This window comes from Rhea pennata, chromosome 10 (assembly GCF_028389875.1).
Source record: "Rhea pennata isolate bPtePen1 chromosome 10, bPtePen1.pri, whole genome shotgun sequence".
Lineage (NCBI taxonomy): Eukaryota > Metazoa > Chordata > Aves > Rheiformes > Rheidae > Rhea > Rhea pennata.
The window spans coordinates 7,796,616-7,816,822 of NC_084672.1; the positions used below are offsets into that span (position 1 = coordinate 7,796,616).

At 40.8% G+C, this 20,207-nt stretch overlaps 1 protein-coding gene across 1 annotated transcript in view; it reads left to right on the plus strand.

Moving 5' to 3' along the window:
- The window catches only part of LOC134144928 (A-kinase anchor protein 13-like), a 109,682-nt gene that overhangs the window by 77,671 nt on the left and 11,804 nt on the right, over positions 1-20,207 (plus strand). The window contains exon 5 of the mRNA XM_062584253.1: positions 7,208-7,355. Within this exon, the coding sequence (XP_062440237.1) occupies positions 7,208-7,355 (148 nt within the window). The remainder of the gene's footprint in view (positions 1-7,207; positions 7,356-20,207) is intronic.

The following is a 20,207-nucleotide window of genomic DNA, read 5'->3' on the forward strand; positions in this document are numbered from 1 at the left end:
TCTCCACGTGAGGAGGGATTTCTAGAGCTGCTCGCATCTGGGCATATTTCACAGCGCTACCTTTGTTTCTGGGGCTTGGAGCTCTGCAAAATGAGCGGTTTGACGTGTTTTTTTTTTTTTCTTTTTTTTTTTTTTCCCTCTGGAGCGGTCTTGTGAGTCGATGTGCACTGGCAGAATTGAGGATATCTGTAAGGACTGTTGTTTCACTGCAATGTATACCTCTGATCTGGTCCTCTGGTCTATTCCTGTCACATACGTGTGCTAAAAGATTGCAGGGTGTGCAGCCATATCTGCAAAAGGATTTGGATGTCCCAAATGCAGCGTCGGCGCATCTATGAGTGGAATAACAGCAAACAATTTACAGGTCCTAGTAAAGTCCCTAAGAGGGAAAATGCACTCAAAATTAGCAATCATAAAGCCACCTGTGCTAAGGCAGAGAGGGAAGGTGACCTAGCTGGAAATCGTGAAGGTAGGAGCTGTCCCCAAGTTCCATCTTACTGGGTTTAAGTGCTTGTCTGCATCTGTTAACCTGAAAACAGCCGCTTTGAACAGCTTGCTTGATGTGTCTTCTTGCGGTGGAAGAACAGAGCGTTGCTCTCATTTTAAGAGACAGCAGTGGTCATGCTCGGTGTCTGTGTAGCAGCTGTCCAGTTACACCGCTTAGTCAGATCTGAGAAAACTGGATTTTAGGCCTTTCTCAGTCTGAAGGGTTATTCTAGGAAATGAGGCTGCTCCAATTTGCCCTAAAAAAAAGTTGCCTGAACCCCTATCTCCTTTTCCACTCGTGCGTAAGCATCGTTTTAGTGCGTTGCGTGGTGATGCTCCTGCAGAAAGGGCTGCGGGTGTCCTCTCCAGAGGTGGTTCCTGGGGGGTTGCGCACATGATTTGCAGCAGCCCTGAGTGACCCTGGATGGGAGCAATAGTCTGAGCTCCCCGGCTCTGCTGGCATGGTGGCACAGCTCAGTGCCCCGTTGATCTAGGTTTCTGTTGATCTATTTTACTGGCAGTGTTAGCTATTAACGGCTTGTACAGAATCTAAACGGTTATATTTTGTTGTTTTTTTTTTTATGGGTGGGGTAATTTCTACTGCGTTTTTGAAAGCTGCTTTATCGTCATTTTCTGACCCACCAGCTGATTTCAGAGCACTCTGTGGTTCTCCATTGAGCTGGAGTCATCTCAACTTTCCCTTTGATTTTGTGCAACTTGCTTATTCTCGGTCCTGAGTATTTTCCAACGAAAACGTAATATAATTGAAAAGCCAGCTTTTCCATTAAAAGCTGTTTGGATGGAAAATACTCAGTAAGTTCTAACTATTATTCTCATCTCATTGATGGGGAAACTTGAAGCACTGGGGTGCGAGAGGACCTGCTTACTGCTGTAATGTCAGCATGATTCTGTGTCTGATTCTGCAGATGGGGTAACAGCAAGTCCATCTCCATCTGAAAATAAACAAATGAGCCTGAATTTCTTGAAGGAATAAAAAGAAACCACAACCATGATTTCTGTGTGTCTGTCCTCCTGTGAAAGTATTGACGCTTTCCATAAGGGGGAAAAAAATGTTTCAAAAACATACTTCTTTTGTGTCCTAGCATAATGTAATAAGCAATGACCCAACAAGAATCTGGTTCATGTTATGAATAGTGGAAACAAAACAAAACTTGTTACACTGGCAGGTTACACTTACTCATCTAATCCACAGGCATATCCAGCCTTGCTAGTAAAGCACCAGAATGCTGACTTCTGCTGTAGCTTTTCCAAAGGAAATGTATTGCAAGGAAGGTTTCTTTACTTGCATGTGAATCTCCAAACCATCTAATACCTTGACTTTCTGTCCAGCAGGACCATATTGGCTTGTGTTACCTGGATGAAAAATTAACCAAAGATGGCAATGGTTGTCAGCACTAGTTTTGCTTTTTCATGTAGAATAAATGCAGGATCATTAGTTGTTAGTATTTTCCTATTAAAAATAGTATGTGAAATCAGTGTTTGAGTGCTTCAGCATTGCTTTCCAACACATGCTTCGTTTCCATAAGTATTTTTAGCCTTTGTGTGTGTGGGGAGGTCAGAGTGGGTGGTTAGTGGGTCAGATAACATACTTCAGAACTCCCAGTAGGAGCCATGAGAAAAACTGTTTTGGAAATCACATGCTTCACGTATAAAAATACAATTTGCCTTTTTTGTAGAAACTTGAAAATTCATTAGCTGGCATGCTAGAAGTATATTCCCTTCCTAGCCCATCTTAGCAAAATATACCTGTAGCTGGTAGAACTGATATTCCCCAGGGAGAACTTAACCTTGCCAGCGAAACTTGCATTTCTCAGCTGAGATCTTGAATGTGTGGATTTGCAAGGGCTGTCCTTGTGATCCCATTATACAGGATCCAACATGACTGATTTCTCATAAAGCACATTTCCAGAGCCTGAAGGGAGAAGGAAAGATGTCTTCACATGCTTAAAACAATTACTACTTTTTAGAAGGTGAATGCTGATTTTGAACTGATAAATGATGTAAGTGATCTTGATTCTTTTGCATTTGAAGATTCTGTTAGCTTCACTGTCATTTGCAAATATTGGAAGTGTCACCTGTGAAAATGCTTTGAAGGCAAATCTTTACGGACACAGAAACCAAGTCTCAGAAAGAAGAAATGATTACTCAAAATTGCTCATGCCTTGTCTACATGCAATTTATATACCTTTGTAATTGTAGCAGCTGAAAAGCAAATACCTCAAATGGAACAATATCCCGGTGTTGCCAAAGCATACTGACAGCAGGTGGGTTGTCGTTAGCCTTTAACTGCTTTAGTTTCTTAAAAGCAGTAACTGCATTTATGCTGCCTTAACTAAGGCAGCAGTTCAGCGTTGTGCCACACTAAAATCAGTTTCTGAATTAAAACCCCAAATTAGGTTGCCTTTTCCAATGCATTAGTCACTTCATGAAGCAGGCCTTAGGTTTTCTCCCTCCAGTTTGAGAAAGAGAAGGTATTTACAGCAAGGAGCACCATCCACATTCTTTACATCGTGTTACAGCTATCTGAAATGCTTTTTCGTGGATTTTTAGATCAAAATGAAGGTGACCTTTTTCATGAATGGACAAAAATGGAATGTTTTCATTTCCAATGGGCTCTAAGCCAAGTAAATATTAGTCGATCCAAACTAGTTTTGAAATTAAATTATTCTTATTTGTTGGAGCATTCCAGAGAATTGCTTTGATCTATCTGTACTTTCAGCAAGGGGATATTGGCAGACTAGCCTTCCATTTCTAGCCATCAGGATGAAAGAAGGGTTATAATAACCACCTTGTGTGGCAGTGATACTGAACAGATGACATATTTTGGATAATATTAAATGAATAAAGGTAAACATACTTCAATTAAAATGTTTTTTGGAGGCTGAGTTGCAATAGTGCTGTTGGAAACTCTTCTATGTGGGTTTAAGGAATTTGGCTGCATTTGTAACTGATTTTCTTTAACTCCAGAAATGTTTGAAAGAGAAGTTTCTTCTGTGCTTTAATTCCTCTTCAAACAGATATATTGTTTCAGTAGAACTTTTTTTTTTTACTTTTTAATTTAAAATTGGGCATGGACAGCAGAATTGTTAAGGACTGGAGAGTAAAGCCATGCACTGAAGGGGGACCACCTTTCTACCTGCTTTGTGGTAGTTTTGTTCATTCTGGGATCTCAGGTTGCTTTATACAGTGAGTTGTGCTATGCATGGTACAGAGAAGACCTAGCTTAGAAGATACCTGTAAGTAAACTGAAATACATGGTAATTAAGTGGTACCTTATCTGTCTTGCTAACAATGTATGAAGACAGCCTCAAATTTTAAGTTAAAAAACTCAACTAGCATTGGAAGGATTCATTCCTTTGAGGGGTGGTGAACTGTCTCTCCATCTAGAGCTACGAAGACATAGCTGAAGAGCCTTTTGGATAGGTATCAGCTGGTGATAATTTGCATTTCCCCTAGACTTAAACATACAGTAAACTAAATAATTGTAAACTATAAAATATAAACAGAATAATTTTGATTGGAAGTGATTGCTAAAAGTCATCTGGTCTAGCCAACCTCCTAAAACAGGGCCACCCTCAAAATTAGGCAGATTGCTTAAAGTCTTGTGGTCATGTTACTCGTATTTGAAGTTCAGCTATCTTTTTAAGTCTCAGTTTAGATAAATCTCAAGTTATGTAGTGTTATGTGCAACCTCTGATGTGGAGGGTGCTTACAGGATTTACACAGGCAGCACGTTGTATTAGCCTTTTTATCCTGCTTTTTTGTGATTAATGACTATGTATATGCATTATCTTTTGCAACAGTGCTGAAAATTAAATTGTTTTTCCATGAAATCAAATGTTATACTGGCAAGGGACTAGTCCGTGTGTATAGACGAATGTCTTCTCAAATGTACGCTGCAGTTTTATTTTCATGGGAACTGGAGTAGCTGTACTTAAATTGTGAGTTTTTTTTTTTTTTTTTTTAAAAAAAGCCTTTAACAGATTTTACTTTAAATACTTTAAATTCAGCCCTATTGATGAGTGGCCTTAAATGTCATTTTCATTTTAAGTTCCTTTAAATATTTTGTATGTTGATGCCTTAAGGGAGGAACAGTTCAAACAAAAAGAGATTAAAAAAAAAAAAAAAATCAAAGCACAAAGGTTTGTAGGTTAAAACTTAGCTTTGTTTTTTGAACATCCGCTCAAAACTGGATCCATTTGCTTGGAATTTAATATTTAGTTTTCAACTCAGCATGTGAACTGGTCATGCTTGAATTTAAAGCTTAATTTTTTTTTTGCACCTGTTTTTATTTTAGCACTGGGTGTACACGATATATACTTTTGCTACATGGTTCCTTTATCCACAGCTGGAAGTCTGGTCTAGTATTATCATGTGATAACTTTCTTAAACGTATATTCCTAGCTGTACAGCCTGTGGAAATGCAAAGTAGCCTCTTTGCTCTATTCCTTTTAATTCATTTTAATTTTTTTAATTTTTTTTTTTTTTTTTTTTTTTTTGAAGACTGGCCTGCTGGATGTGTACTGTGCTGAAAAAAACATTGTTTCTATCAAAACCTCTAGTCCATGCTACTCCATCCCTGGCAAGTGGTACCAGACAGACTAGGTCAAATTTCTCATGTAAAAGACAGGGCTGGCATGCTCTCTGCTGTGCTCCCTTCTGAATTTTTGGTAGGATTGTACATGCTAAAATAACATTAGTTTCCCATATGAGGGGTGTCTGCAATACAGATGGGCTGAACTATGGTCCTGGAACTATGGTCAGCTTCAGAGGGGAGCTGAGTCCCCCAAAACTGGGGAGTGAGAGACATTTGAGGCAGCCAAGCTCCAGCTCCCTCTGGCCTCGCAGAAGACTGTCCCTTGGCTGCTGGGAATGTGCTAAGGTTACGAACGGGTGGATGGTGCAAATTAAAGAGCAGGAGAACAAGACATGAACTCAGAGAAAGCAGCTGTGCTTAAGTGAAGGAGTCTAGGGAGAATGGGGGGAGACTTGAGATGAAGCGTGGGAGATGATGCTAGCATGGCCTCGGTGTACTGGAGGACTTGGAAGTCTTGAGATTTTTTTCAATAATTGTATTTGTCAAAGTGAGAACAAACTGAGTGATCATAAGGAGCAGATTTTTAATCAAATGACATGCTTATTTTATTGGATTTGCAAATTAGAATTATATAATCCACAAAAAAAAATCTTTTCCAGATTTTCAGCATTAACCATATGCTCAGTGGTGGCAGGGAGTGGACTAATGCAGCTGCAGTATAAAAGTGGGACATCCAACTGGTTTTGATCTTGATAGAAAAGGAGCAGAAGAAGGTCACAACATAGTCTGTTCTCAGTGTCCTGTGGTTTATATAATTCTTTTTCAGGCAGATAAATGGTGGATAGTGAGAGCAAATGAACACCGATCCCTTAATGCAGCTGTAACTGCAAAGCATCTCCCATCCCTTCCCATCCCATCCAAGTTGGCGGATGCTGCTGCTGTACGTGCAGGTGTTGGATTGCCGATATATTTACTGTATCATATCCTGCGTTACCTAGGATAACGTGTACCTTTTATGCACCTCATTTTTGCTCACTACTGTTCTAAATCCCTAAGATGTTGTAACAAAACTTCTTAAACTAAGTAGGAATGTTCAGCCAACAGAATATAAATGGCAGATTCCTCTTCTTACACAAGCAAAGTTTTAAAAGCTACTGGTTTTGATCTGTACAAGGCTGTTCATCAAGGCATGATCTCCCAGAGTACTAAGTGAGAAGAGCTGTTGCTGCCCATGCAGTGAGGATGTGAACGCGCCTGCGTTGTGATGGTTTGGGAAACGGTCATTGCGCTATGCGGGTATAATACTGAATGTGCTTTTTAGATGTGCATGTGAGTACCTAGCTCTCAAGGTGAAACAGAAGTTAAATTTCCATTCTAACAGAAGGTAGCCTGTTTATCTCATATGCAGCTCTAAACAGTATGCATTTACAGTTGTGTTGCCCTTTGTGATTTTTGGAGTTGCCAGTCACTGTTGCACATAGTTCTGTTGCCTGGCTGTTGCTGTCTGCTGATGTCCTAGTTGTCCACGTTTTGTCTCTTGGAAGCTGAAGAAAATCTCAGTGGAGATGAACTTTTCTTAGCTTAGTGGATTTGTAGGTTGAGGATAAGAGATGTATTCAGTAATTAAACCAAGTTGGCTGAAGCAATGAACTTAGTGGCTAGCTTGGCAGAGGGAAGGTGGATATTCAAACAAGAAGTGAGTAAGGAGTTGGCTTGTTCAAATGTCTGAAAATGGAAGCAATTTTGGGTTGCTTATCTGCTTTGTCTTTTGCTATATGTATGTGGGGGATATGTATATGTGTGTATATATAAAATTACATGTAGGTTTGCGTTCATGTGTTAGATGCTACTATGATTTCACCACATTAAGTTGTTTTGAGTTTGTCCTTGAGTCTTTTGGGTACCTTTTTCCAAAGCTGTGCTCATCATACTTCTAGGTGATGCACTGGCTATCCTGCTCCGTATATAGTCTGATGGTTGAGATATATGGCTGAGAAAGGTGCTGATGAGGACTTGCACATCTGAAAATTAGAATGGGCCCAAAATCGTGTGAAAGGGGTGTATGAACAGGAAGCAGGAACCTTGGAGGCAAAGAGGTTTTATTTTATACAATACAGGTCTTGCAAATGTAACCGAACTTTTTGATTTTGTCCTTTTTCCTAGGGTGACTGTGTTATTACAGTGCAGCTGACTGAGGAAGACAAAGTGGAAGATGATGTAGTTTTTTACTTGGTGTTTACTGGCTCAACTGTCCAACACTGCACAAGCACTAGGAAGATCAGTCCAAGGAACTTGGAGACAATTGCTCCTGGTAAACGCTTAGCTCTTTTTGCAAAACAGTATAGTAATTATGAAATTTGGCTAATTCAAGAAGAATTAAATGTAATGCTATTTTTGTCTTTTTTTTTCTCATTTGCACATCTACTGAGAAAAAAAATGTGGATAAAATGACTACTTTTGCTTTTTAAAAATCCCTTACTTGATTTTGCCAGAATTGTATGGCTGTGAAATAATAATTATTTAATATGTATGTATAAAATTCTGTGGCAGAAAATATAAAGTTATATTTGCACATAAAAAGCTTTGAAATACAACCAGATAACGGCAGACATGTTTGCAAGGTTAGAGATGCTGCTGTTCAAGTGATGTCCAGCCTGGTAAGTTCTAGCTGCAGTTGGGATCTATTTAACTTGAGAGGTTCATTACTGAAGTGGTGTTGAAATACAGCCCTTTTGCCCCTTAACCCCACCATGCAGTTCAGAGCAGTAATCGAGTTTCTGAAACTCCTGCAGAAGAAATAACGTGTGGAGCTTGGTGGCTTCTCCCCTAGCACAGAGTTCAGACAGGGCGGGTTTTCACATTAAAGCCCACCACTCTTTTTACGACTTCATGCCGTTAACAAAACAAAAGGAAGAAAAATCTGCACAGCGTTTTCTTCTGGTGACTTCAGGACCGTGGGAATGAACATGTTCCAGGCTGCGTTCCTCACCATTAACTTTTCATTCTGACTTGTTGCTATGCAGCACATTGATACTAGTGTGAGAAAAATGTCTGACATTTTCGCTATATACAGTATAGCTTATGCGATGGAGTGTATTTCTTGAGTTTTTTTTAATCCGTCTCTGATAGCTATTGTTTTATGAGAGATGTGTGTTAAATACAATTTGGGCTGAAGAACTTACTATTGAAATATGGTACTTCCTCCTAGTGATTAGTGGCTAAAAGTTAGCTATCTTATTTGCTCACTTCCGTCTCTTTTTATGCTGTTTGGGTTGTTGAAATTACTTGGGAAGAGAAGTCTTTACACAATTCCTGATTACTGGAACCCAGCGCAATCAATTAGATGAGTAATTATTTTCTCCCAGAAGAGAGGGCAAGCTGGTAACTCTTAGCCTGCTTTTGTGTCATGCACACGGGACACACAGCAACTCTGACAGCATCGGCTGCGGTGACCTCATCTCCCTCGCGGGATGTGAATGACTGAATTTGCCAAGAAAGGAACTGAAAAGCTTCTGTGTTCCCTCTCAGCCTGTAAAGGAACCGGTGTACTGCATGGGATTTCCGTGCAAGAGTAATGCTTTCCTACCATCACTTAGCCTAACATCCTCTGCACAGCGCTGGGCGCTGCTCAGACAGTGACGTGAGCCACAAAGCCTGAAGCGCAGTGGTGGGGAGCGATCCTGGCTTTATCTGTCCTACTGGTCCCAAGCAGACCTGAGTCACGAGGGCAGGCTCCCTCTGTCTCCTCTTGCCAATATTAGTAGCAATAACTGAGTCTGACTCCACTTCCCATCCAAAAGGAAGGTAGATAATTGCTCTCTATTTTTGCTTTGTTTTTAATGAGTGTTTTGTTTTGATCCGTGACTTTGTTGAGTGAGATGCTACATGGAGATGGTTCCCATCCCAAAATGCAGCTTTTATCAGGGAAAGATTTAACAGGACCTCAAGGAAACATTCCTTCCTGACAGTCAATGAGCACTGCCCAGAGCTGCAGCATGAGGGAAGAGGTTACACCTACCTTACACATATTTCAAAACAGCTGTTTGGGTCACACCATCTTCTGTGTTCATACTTCATTTTGGAGATACTATCTCAGAAAAAAAAAATTTGGTGGTGAAGGGGGCTGTGGGATGAAGTAAGTAGAAGAAAACAATTGTTTTATCCTACTATTTGATGAGACAGATGTTTGTCCAGTGTTATTTCAACACTAACTATTCTGATTTTAATAAGAGCATGACTTCTTTCAACTCAACTCTTCCTCCTCCTCCTCCTTGAACGCTACAGTGCATCTGTAATCATGTGTTTACATTGTATATTCAGGCAGTTGCCTTGGAAATGGTTGTGGTGACTCATAGCTAGCGTTATTTGACCTCACTGCAGGATTAGCCATGAACAAGAGACAGAGTGTGGGAGACCAGCCCTTGTTTAAACATCCTAGCCTGGGCAATTAGCAAGTACTATGTAGTTACAGAAGTGAAGTAAACTGTGCAAACAGCTTTTAGCCAAAAGCTCATCCTTCATTTACAGCTTTAAACAGCTCTTCTTTACCTCTGCAAAGGAAACGTATTGCACATCCTTAGGAGCACACCAGCTTCTCGAAGGGTGGCCGCTGTCAGGTAGATGAAGGAAGGGCTGATTAACTCAAGAGCCAACACCCTCAGCCAGCCTGCCTTAAATCTCATGTACTACCCTTACAAGCTCTCATCCTTATCCCAAGTCTTCAAAGTTTGATAGGGTCCCCGGTAGACTTCGTCTGAAGTCCATCTGAGTACTGGGGCTCAAAGGAGAACTTTTAATTCTGTTAAAACTAATAGAAGTACAGAAACTGACTTCATTTTCTTGACTTTGTCACTAGAAATCCAAATGTATTGGCAACATGTGGAGGTATAAGAAACAGAAAGAGAAATGAATTGATTACATTTGCTGCCAAAATTAAGTAGAATGTTTTAGCAAAGCTTTCAAAGGAGATCACTTTTATTTTTTAATCATAACAACATAATGTGGTTTTAGGCAAGAAGTGAAAGAAAATGAAATTGAAATATAAACTGTCAGAATACCTCCTAAATTCTCACTGTATGTTAAAATTCTCCATATTCTGAAAGATTTTCTTGAAAGGAGAAAGATTCCTGTTCAAAAGGAAACTTTTATTTCTGTACATAATAAAATAAAAGAAAGGACTTCTGACAGTAAACTTATGGGAGCAGTTTTTCCTTAGAGAAATTTTTAAATTAAAATATTAGATTTTGCATTCTGTTTTGTAATTGGCTTGCATTCTATATCAGACTCTAACTCCCAGGCTGGTGGTTTGTCCTGAAATGCCACCTGTGGAATGATGCTGTGGAGTCTTTCACAGTTAACATACTAATAAGTAATAAATTGTACAAATTTATAAGGAAGAAAAATTGGAGTTTCACTTTCCCATTGCTTATGTCGTGATTTTATAAAAGAGAGAGCCTTAAAAGTATCCAGGGGGCTTGGTAGAGAACAAACTGAACCTGAGCCAGTGTTGTGCCCTGGCAGCAAGGAAGGTCAGCAGCATCCTGGGCTATATGAGCAGAAGCGTAGCCAGAGGATCAAGGGAGGTGACTGTCCCCTGTCCCTCTCTCCCCTGCTCTTCTCCCCTGCCACATTCATTAGAGCACATCTAGAATATTGCATCTGGTTTTGGGCATCTCTCCCGGAGCAGGAGAGATGCTGGTAACCAGAATGAGTTCAGCAGCAGACTGCTACAAAGGTTGGGGCTTGGAAAATCACGGAGGAGAGGCTGAGGGAGCTAGACTTGGGCAGCCTGGAGAAGGGCAGCTTCAGGGCACCCCACAGCAGTCCTGGGCCCTGGGGAGGTCCACGAGGAGACATGGCTGGCTCTTCATGGTGGTACCTGATGGGAGAACATGGGACACGGGGCATGACTGGAAGGAGATAGGTTCAGGCTGGTTATTGAGAAAAGCTCACCCGTGAGGAGGATAGTCAAGCAGCAGAGCAGGTGCCCAGAGAGGCTGTGCAGCCTCCATCCTTTGAGGTTTTCAAGGCCTGACTGGATAAAGCCTTGAGCAATCTGATCTGGTCTCATAGCTGGCCCTACTTTGAGCAGGACAAGACCTCCTCAGGTCCCTTCTGACATGAATGAGCCTGTGAGTCTGTGACTGTTCTGTGTGGCAGAGCTAGCAGTTCTTCAAAAGGCAGAGATGTTTTCATGTATATGTATATATATGTGTGTGTGTATGTATGCATATATGTTTGTGTATATGTATGCATATGTGTGTGTATATGAGTGTATGCATGGAATTCAATAGCAAAACTTGAGACAAACTTGGGATGGTAGGTAGGTGAGAGGTTTTGAATTTAGTTGCAATTTCAGTTTCCAGCAAATGCTGAATACAACAGTTCCTTAAAAGCACCTGATTAACAGTGGGATGCAAGATTTGGCGTTGTCTATAATTAATATTGGTGCTGGAAGGTTGAGTTAATGGAAGGATGCAACTTTGAAATGATCACATCAGTCTGAAGGAGGAGTCATGAGATTGGGAAAAACAGATAGGAGTTGGTTTGTCAGCAGTGTTCATAGCTGACAGAACGGTACCCGCCCCTCACAAAAGGGTGGCAAATTAACCTTGGTTTCCAGCGTTATTTCCTTTACTTACTGCTGAGATGATGATTAACAAAGACTTGTACTTCTTCAAGAAGCTTGAGAAAGGTCAATCATTTTTCTTACATCTTGAATTGGCTTCATATCCATTTAATACTAATTACACTTCTGTTTCAGAAACCACAGCGGCAGAGACAGCATGTTCTAGTACCCTAAAAAACACAGACTCTAGCAAAGGCTAATCCATTTTTCAACAGGAACATTTAGTATTTGATGCAGTAAATTTAAGAGTGTGCCTGTTTCATAAAGCCAGTGTATGATGACTTTTTTGTGTTCCCGACTAAATTCTGATTTGGAACAAACCAATGCAACTTGGACAATTGTAATTATTACTTAACGGTATGAAAATCAATGTAGTAATGATAATCATCTTGTTTGTTCCAGAGGTATCATCTTATTTGCACCATTTTTAAACCTTGTTACTGTGGGCATGTAGGTTGATCATCGCAGTTGGATTTTGCTGTAGCAGGTCGAGGTGTTGCCTGCTAGCTGGAAGTTGCTCTTTCCATAACTCAGAAAAAAAATACGTGAGCATTCCTTATCCACTTCAGTAATAAGTCAGCTGGATTTGCCTAAACCGGTGAAAATAGGTCACCCTGCTTGAGCTGCTGTGGTTGACCTCCTGCCACAGTGGCTGGGAGCCGTTCGTGTGAGGGTTTCTCTGGCTATGCTGTGGCACTGGAGCCTCAGAGGAGACGTAAGCTGCTGGAGGGCTGTTAGGAGGGTAGGAAGGAGAGTAATATCTTAACTTTAACATAAGTGAGTAGAGCAATACATGTTTACCCTCTAGGACTACTGACAAAATAACCTGCGTCATGGTGCGTTCATCTTATGTTTTACTTGATGTTACTTTCTTGGCCAATTTGAATTTCTTCTCTTCTGGCAGTTCTCCGTTCAGTTCCCTGGCTATGCATTTTGCCATGCACTTTGTACTCTCACTGGTCTGAGACTTGTAGTCATTGCACTTATTCTTCTGAAGTTGTAGTAAACAATCTGTTTTTTTTTTCTTTTTTACATTCCATGATGGTGCAGAACACATTAGGACTCTCATCTGATTCATTTCCTTAAGATTTTAGATCTGAAACTTCTTGTCTACTAGGGGCAGACATTTGAAGCCGTAGGCATTTTTGATATGTGTTCAAAAATACAAAGGAATAGGAATCAAAGCAAAAAATGGCCAGGGCAGTAGCAATGCTGCTTGGCCCGCTGTGACAAACTGGCTTTTGCTGTCGGTCACGTTGTCTCTTGTGTTGGGCATCTGGGCTAGCCAGAAGCTTTCTGGTGTCTTGATTCTGTGCCTCGTGACTACTCAAATGAAGGGGAATTACAGCCTCAGTGGATGTCAGCAAATTCAGGCTACCCTGAGCTTTGTCTATGCAGATTTGAAGTGAAAGGAGGAAGCCCTGGGGGCAAATGCTCTGCCAGATGTCCTTTCTGGTTTTAAAAATCGGAAGGGATGAAGGCCAAGAGTATCTCTTGTTCCTGAGTGAAGCAACGGAAACCAATAGGCAGCTAGTGCAGGTTATGGATCCTCGGCTGCAAAATTTTCATTAAGAACTGTGCCATCCCTTCACACTAAATGAAGTGGACTTAAAGATTTACAGCTGCATGTAGTATCAGGCTTGAGGTGAGACCATCCTGAATTCTAATAACCAGGTATATGTGTACAAAAGAGAATATTTTGGTCAGGGAGAAGATTATAAAAATGACATAAGGAAGAAAACCTGTTAAACTGCGGGTGCAGTAAGGTAGTCTGGTGTACTGGAGAGAGCCCAGGAGGCTCCCGGGATTTGGGATGTGTCTTGGTTTGCTGCCTCGTTTGTGTAGTAGCAACATCTACAAGCTCCTAGTAGAGTGGGCTGAGAGGAGCCCAGCAGAGGTAGTTAATCCTTTACCGGGAGGTTAGGTGGGTACCGTTACACCTCTCCTGTTGATGTCAGGGAATAACAGTGGATCTAATTATCTTTCCAGCCAAAGCACCCTGAAGAGGGCACCTGAAGTTGTAGTTAGATTTAGATGTAGAAATCATTCCAGAGACAAAATACTTATATTTTGAACTTTGTACCTGCTCTGAAGGATGGGGTGGAACAGTTACACTGTCCCACTACTGAGTGTATTACGAATTCAAAGGAAATAATTTTCCCTTGCAAAAAGCATATTCTCAATTGAGCTGCTCTGTCATAACTGAAGCATCAAAGTAAGTAACTGAGTCACCAGAATTAAGCAATGAGTGATGTTTCGTGTGCTCTCAGTAACTCTTTTGCCGGCCTGAGTACGAATCAAGTTGCATAGTCTGGGTAAGCTTTCTGTTCGCCTTATTGTAAAGGTGCCAAACGCTTACTATGTCATTGCTTCACTTTCATTATTAAGATGCATCAGTTTTGAAATGATCTGCTCCAAATTTTCCGTAATCTGAGATATTTTCCTTGATCCTGGAGGCACTTAACAGTAGGGCAGAACAGTTTAAAACTTTGCCTCACAGATGTGTCGCTCCCCGTCTTCAGGCTCATCTGCGTGGCAGACAGAGCTGCAGCTGTAGTGGATGTATCATCAAAATAGGTATCACCAGTTCCAAAAAGCTGTGGCAGCTGGAGTTCTGCTATCAAGAAAATACCAAAGGTCTAAGCAGGGAAAGATGTAAAGAGAGAAAATCACCTCTGCTGCTGAGGCTGAACTGTTGTGGCTACTGAAATTACACAGTTTGGGACTAGCACGGATGTGTCCACTTGCGTCACATTACTCTTCCAAGTTGATGTTAATCATAAATTGAGCTTTTCAGCAAGTCCTCATTAGCGTAATGTCCGAGAGTGCCGTAATCTTTAATATATTTTTCTTCCCAACATCTCTGGGGAGGTGGAGGATGAAAATCTAGCAAGGGTGGCTGAGGTGTTGAATGGCTAAGCAATGAGCCCGTGGTAGTAGAGAAAGCCGACGGCAGAGCAGGGAAGTGAAACTTCCTTGCAAGGCAGCAACCTCCTTGCCTGCCTGTCTGCCTCCACTGATTTAGCAGCTCTTCCCCTGCTGCAAAAAATCCAACTTCAAATCAAGATCTGGCAAACAAAGCAGCAAAAAAAAAAAAAAAAAAAAAAAAAAAGGAACGACCTCATCCTTATTTGTACGAGTCAAAAGCAGTAACCGCAGCATGTGGTGGGCAGTGCAGGAGTCTCAGAGGCAGATTTTGGGAGGACTTGACCAGTGTTTTGAGGAGGTGAGAGAAGAGCGCTTGCAGGGCAAGCTTGTGCACTGTGAGCTTCTGTTTTTGTGAGCTGCATATAATGCAAATTTGTATACTGTCAAGATAATGGTCATAATATTGAGCATGAGTTTTGGGTGTGTTTAAAGAATGACGTGTAGGATCTGGGAAGGGCCGAAGAGCTCAGCGGAGCAAAAAAGGGAGAGACTGTCTAGGACTCTAAATCCAGTGCTGCAGTAGCTAATAACCAAGCAGGTGAAGGATAAAAATGTCGGGTCTGTACACCAAGTCACTGACACAGTAGCTGGGGTATTTTGTGAGATGTAGTTACCTATATGTATAACTGCAATTTGTTGTATTACCCTGAGCTTTTTCTGTAGGGTACTTAAGTCACTTTTTCTTGTTCATCGATCTCAAAAGGTGCAGGATCCTTGCATGGGGTTCAGAAGGGAGGAGAAGGAAAAATAGAGGCACAAAAAGGGCCTCAGAGACTGTCTGCTGGTTGCCAGCAATTTCCAGAGCTGAAGCACTCCTGTTTACTCCAGATGCTTTGACTTGCACTGATCTTTCTGCCTGTAGCTAAGCAGAGGTGGAGAAGCAGGTTCTGTCTTTATTTATTTTAATTCCTGTAGTTCTTTAGATTTTTTTGTACTTTGTCTCAGCTAGTTAAAAGGATAGGCTGAAATGAATTTCAATTAACTGGGAAATATCTTCATTTAAAACTTCTTTTATTTTAGTGTGAAATCCTTTACATGTGTTCTACCACAGGCTATATTTCTCCCCTAGGAAACAGCTTTTCATAGAAAAAGCTCTGTTTCATAAAATACAGTCTTTGTACTGGTAGACCAAAAGGGTAAACAAGTTGCATAACAAATGACCACTTGTGGTCAAAATACCAGTTGTGGATTTGTTTTAAAATACTCTTAATTATGAAACAAAAAAATATCCTAAAATAGAATAAAGCAATGAAGCCAAGAAGACTTTTTGCAGTCCATCCTCTTTGTTATTCTTAATTGCTTTAGGCATTGTAATTAAAAGGAAATTATGCCAGTTCTAGATGACATCAGTCACAGGAAAAACTGATTGAATCTATACTGAAATTATTTTTGATGTAATATATGAGGTCTTAGACCTCTGTAGGTTTTTAGGACGTGCAGTATGAAGGGACTTTAAAAGCTTTCTACCCTCTCTCTGTGAATAGTTGAGGATTTAAAATGGAAAGCAAAGTCTCCAGTCTATCGCTGGTCTGTGCCTAGGTATTTCATAAGGTCTGCTGTGTTGCAAAAGTGAATACAATAGTTGTAGGAAGTGCACACACACTTCAAATACAGACTTTAACTTTTACAGCCAGAATTCTGCATTTCTGAAACAGGAAAAAAAAATCTTTTATCTGATCTCTTCACTTCCCTGTGTACAAGCCACCAGATGGCAATATCTTTGGGATACAAAGCCCAGATGTTGCATGAATTTCATGACATTATTCCCTGCCTTTCCTCTCCTCCTTAAAGCTCTTTAGAAGACCTGTTTAAACTCAGCCCTGTCATGGTAACTCAAAGGATGCAATTAGCCCAGGAGTCCTTAGTCACCTACTAGGCAAACCTAAACATGTGCTTCCAGTCGGGCTTTAAATAGCTGCTCAAGCTTGGGGCCCATTGTTTGAAAACTTAAATGTGAATTCTGAAAATAGGCGGTTTGGACAGGATTTCCACTTTTAGAGGAGTAGGAAATGAAATCATGCTTTAGTAAAGCTCTTTTTAGGGGTGACAATATTTTGTCTCCATGTGCGCCTTGTATAATGATAGAAAGTCTGTTAAGAATTAGGCTGCCACCCTTTTAAACGTAGCCCAGATCAAAGGCATGGGTATGAATTAGATGGCCCCATTTAAAACTGTAAGTTACCTTCTCCATTAATTCCCAACAGCTGCAAATTTTTTTTTTTTTTTTTTCATGCTCATTATTTTCCAGCGTTATCATGGAGTGGAGTCAATGGTATCACAGTGATGCATCTCATCTCTTCAGGGATAAGTACATAGAACAAGGATTTCTAGTCCTTTTTCTTTCTTTCTTTCTTTTTTTTGTTCTTATGTATTGCCCAAAGCAAGTTTCAGTAATTGGCTCGGTAAGAAATTCTTTGATTTAAGAGTTGTCGTATTTTAAACAAATATTAGAGTATGGGAGAAAGCAAAGAAGTTTTACCTTGTCAGAAACAGTCACTGTGCCCCTCTCCGCGTAGGCTGAAATAGTTTTATAAGTTCTGTGTTTTTCCTCCAATGTGTTGGCACATCTCAGTGCAGCTCTAAGTAATGAATTGTTTCCAAACTAAAATAAAGCTAACTAAGGAATAAACGGAGAAATGACTGAAACGCAACTTAGGAAGAACTAAGTAGTGACTTATTTCACTTTCATCACAGTTAGGCCAGCATATAAACGGCCTAATTTTGTATTGTGGCAAAAAACCCTGACTGAATAAGAGAAGCTCGGCTCTACACACGAAAAAGTTTTTCTGGGCAGCAAACCAGCATGGAAGGCTCACAGTCTGAGAAGTCAGCAAGCAGTGGTGGTAGGAAGTGTGTAATGTGTGTCAAAATTCTGATTGGTTTATTTTTGGATGATAATAGCGTGGTAATGTTTGATATTTTATCATTTGCTTTTAATTGTTATTTGGGCCAAAGACTTCTGGAGAAGCATGAGAAGAGTCAGGAGGAGTGTCAGCTAGCATCGCAAACCTGATCCTGCTCTAAAGCAAAGCGCGTTTCCCTTGCCTTCTCGCAATGCACTCATGCGCGTGATTTATTCAGTCACATGTGTTTTCAGCCTTCTAAAATGCATGTCTTTATAAATAGACCCATCATTCTTCCTGACACACCTAGTTTTTCACCTTTTAATGAGTCAGAGAAATCTTTTTTTTTCCCCTGGACTTCTGGGCTCGGAAGGGTGTACAAGGGAGTACAGTTGTTGATTGAATGCCCTGTTGCTTGCAAAGCTGCAAAAACTGTACGGTGAATGCAGGAGAAATGTTGCATGCCAGGACTGCCTATTTTGGCAAAACTCATGGTTTGGTACCTAACCTATGTAAGAAAAAGCCCTACTACCCACCTGGAGCAATTGGAGGAGAGCAACTGGAAAAGAGGCAATTAAGAGTAATGATATCTATGCTAGCTGTGCCCTGAGCTCTTTGTGATCTTGGGCAGGTTACTTAGCCTCATAAAAACAAATTTGGGCTTGTTTTACAGATGATAACCACTTATCTCCTGAGAATGCCAGAAAGCTTAGCTCACTCTCTCTAAAGCTATTTAACATGCTCTGGAAAAGGGCTGCTGAAGTTCAGATATTAGTCCAGGGGAAGGAAGCAAGGGTCTTTGATGTGGAGAGAAGTGTTGCCCCACTGACGGTTCCTTCAGAAGGTTGTGTGTGCGCATTCATGTATTTGAGACATGTTTGCTTACATTGTTCCTGTAGGTATTTCAAAGAAGGGGGCAGAGACCTCTTGAGCAATCTTTTAGTATTTGCCGCAGTTGTTACTTAATTGCTCCTCTTTCTTTTGAACTGTTTGCCAAAGTCAGAACCTGTCCCAGCCTCTTACCCCCCCGAGTCTGACATCTTGTCAGATGTAGGGAAGGAGAACATCAAAGCATTTCGAGAGGTTGCCCTTTAGAAGAACATTCCCTTGGGTTTAGCAGGATGCTTGTTTGAACCTATTAGATGTAAATGAATTATCAGCTCTGTCACTTCTCTTTCAAGACTCTATTAGATATTTGTGGGAGTTTCAAGAAAACCATTGCTGGCTACAGCAGTGACCTGTTTGTTATCTCCCGCTGCATTGTGTTGATCGCTCCTGAAGTTGTGCTCAACTTTGGTGCAGGAAGCCTGGCGTTTCGCATGGGTACAAGGGAACATTGGTCGGCATGGTTCCTCCTTGTCTCATGCACCGATTTCTCATGTTGTTATCATGAGTGAGGAGCCTTTACTGTCACACGGATAGGGGAATTGTTTGGCCTCATGCCAAGGAGAAGGAAGTGACTATCCTGCACTCTTCTGAAACTGCTTGTGGGCTGGATTTGCCTCCAGCTTGAATCCTGGAAATCAAGAGGCTTTCTGGCAAAGTAGCAGTATTCTAGGTTATTTTGCAGATGGGATTCTTATGGGAATAGGGAGAAAATAGTTTCAATCAAAGGCTTAGTTTTTCTCATGCTATTAAATACTCTTTAATTATGCTTTTTTAACTTTTCATTATAATGAACTTGCACTGCTTTGCAAGAGCAAGGGCCAAATTTGCAGCACTTGAGCCAATTTTCATACTATAGCATCATACTCTTAAAAGACTACATACCTGTTATTGTTTTTGTGGAGTTTTTAAACAAAACTTGACAGTCTTATTAAATCCTTATCCTGATATCCTTAGAAGAATGAGCAAAGCAAAGAAAGTGTAGGAGTAGAGAAGTACAGTGCTGAACTCCCCCAAAGTTATGCCCTGTCCCTTGAAGAATGGAGATGTTCACTTTGAGGACAGATGGAGTTTTTGAATAGATTCCATCTAGGGTACAGAGATCACTACGTCCACCAGTTGTATCAACGATACTGTGCTCAGCTCATACAGTAAGTGCAGCATCCCCAAGTTCTCACTTCTCTAGAAACCATATCCCATGCTTTATTCCAAGTAAGGGTTAGACACAACTTCCAAAGCAGTAGAAATTGGTCTTCCTCCCCTTCTTTTCAGTTGTAGCATTAGTTATAGTACAGCTGTTCCTTCAGCGTTCACGTCATCCCCCTAATAAATGTCTAATTTTGGAAGGAAAGACGTTTTCTCACTTTTCAGCTTTAGAGCCTCCTAGTTGCTTTGAGCTGGTGCAGAGGCATCCTTGCTCGGTTTTGTCCTCCCCTTCTACGCTTGACTTTGATATTCCTCCAGTTCCATTTATTTCAGAAGCAGTGCAACGTAATTTGACAGTCTTGGTGCTACTCACAGGATTCTAAGAGCAGTTGTGACTTTTCAATTAACTCCGGAATCGTCTCTTTCAGCAGACAAGACCTGTATAAATGCCAAAAGCCTTAGAACAGATTTGGAAGGTTTGGCTGAACGTCCTTTCCTTTTGTAAGTGAAAACAACAGCAAGGGCCCCAGCACAAGAAGGAAACTTTCCCACTGACTGCAAATAGGGGCTTAAATTGAATTTTCAAGCCTTTAAAAATAAATCGTCATTTCACATTTAATTAACTTGGGTTTCCTGAATGTAGTAGTATTCTGAGGTCATGGGCAAAAAGAAGCTTTTCCAGTAATTAATGAGGGGTCGATGCTGTTCTGGCAAAAGCAGCAGTGACGTCAGC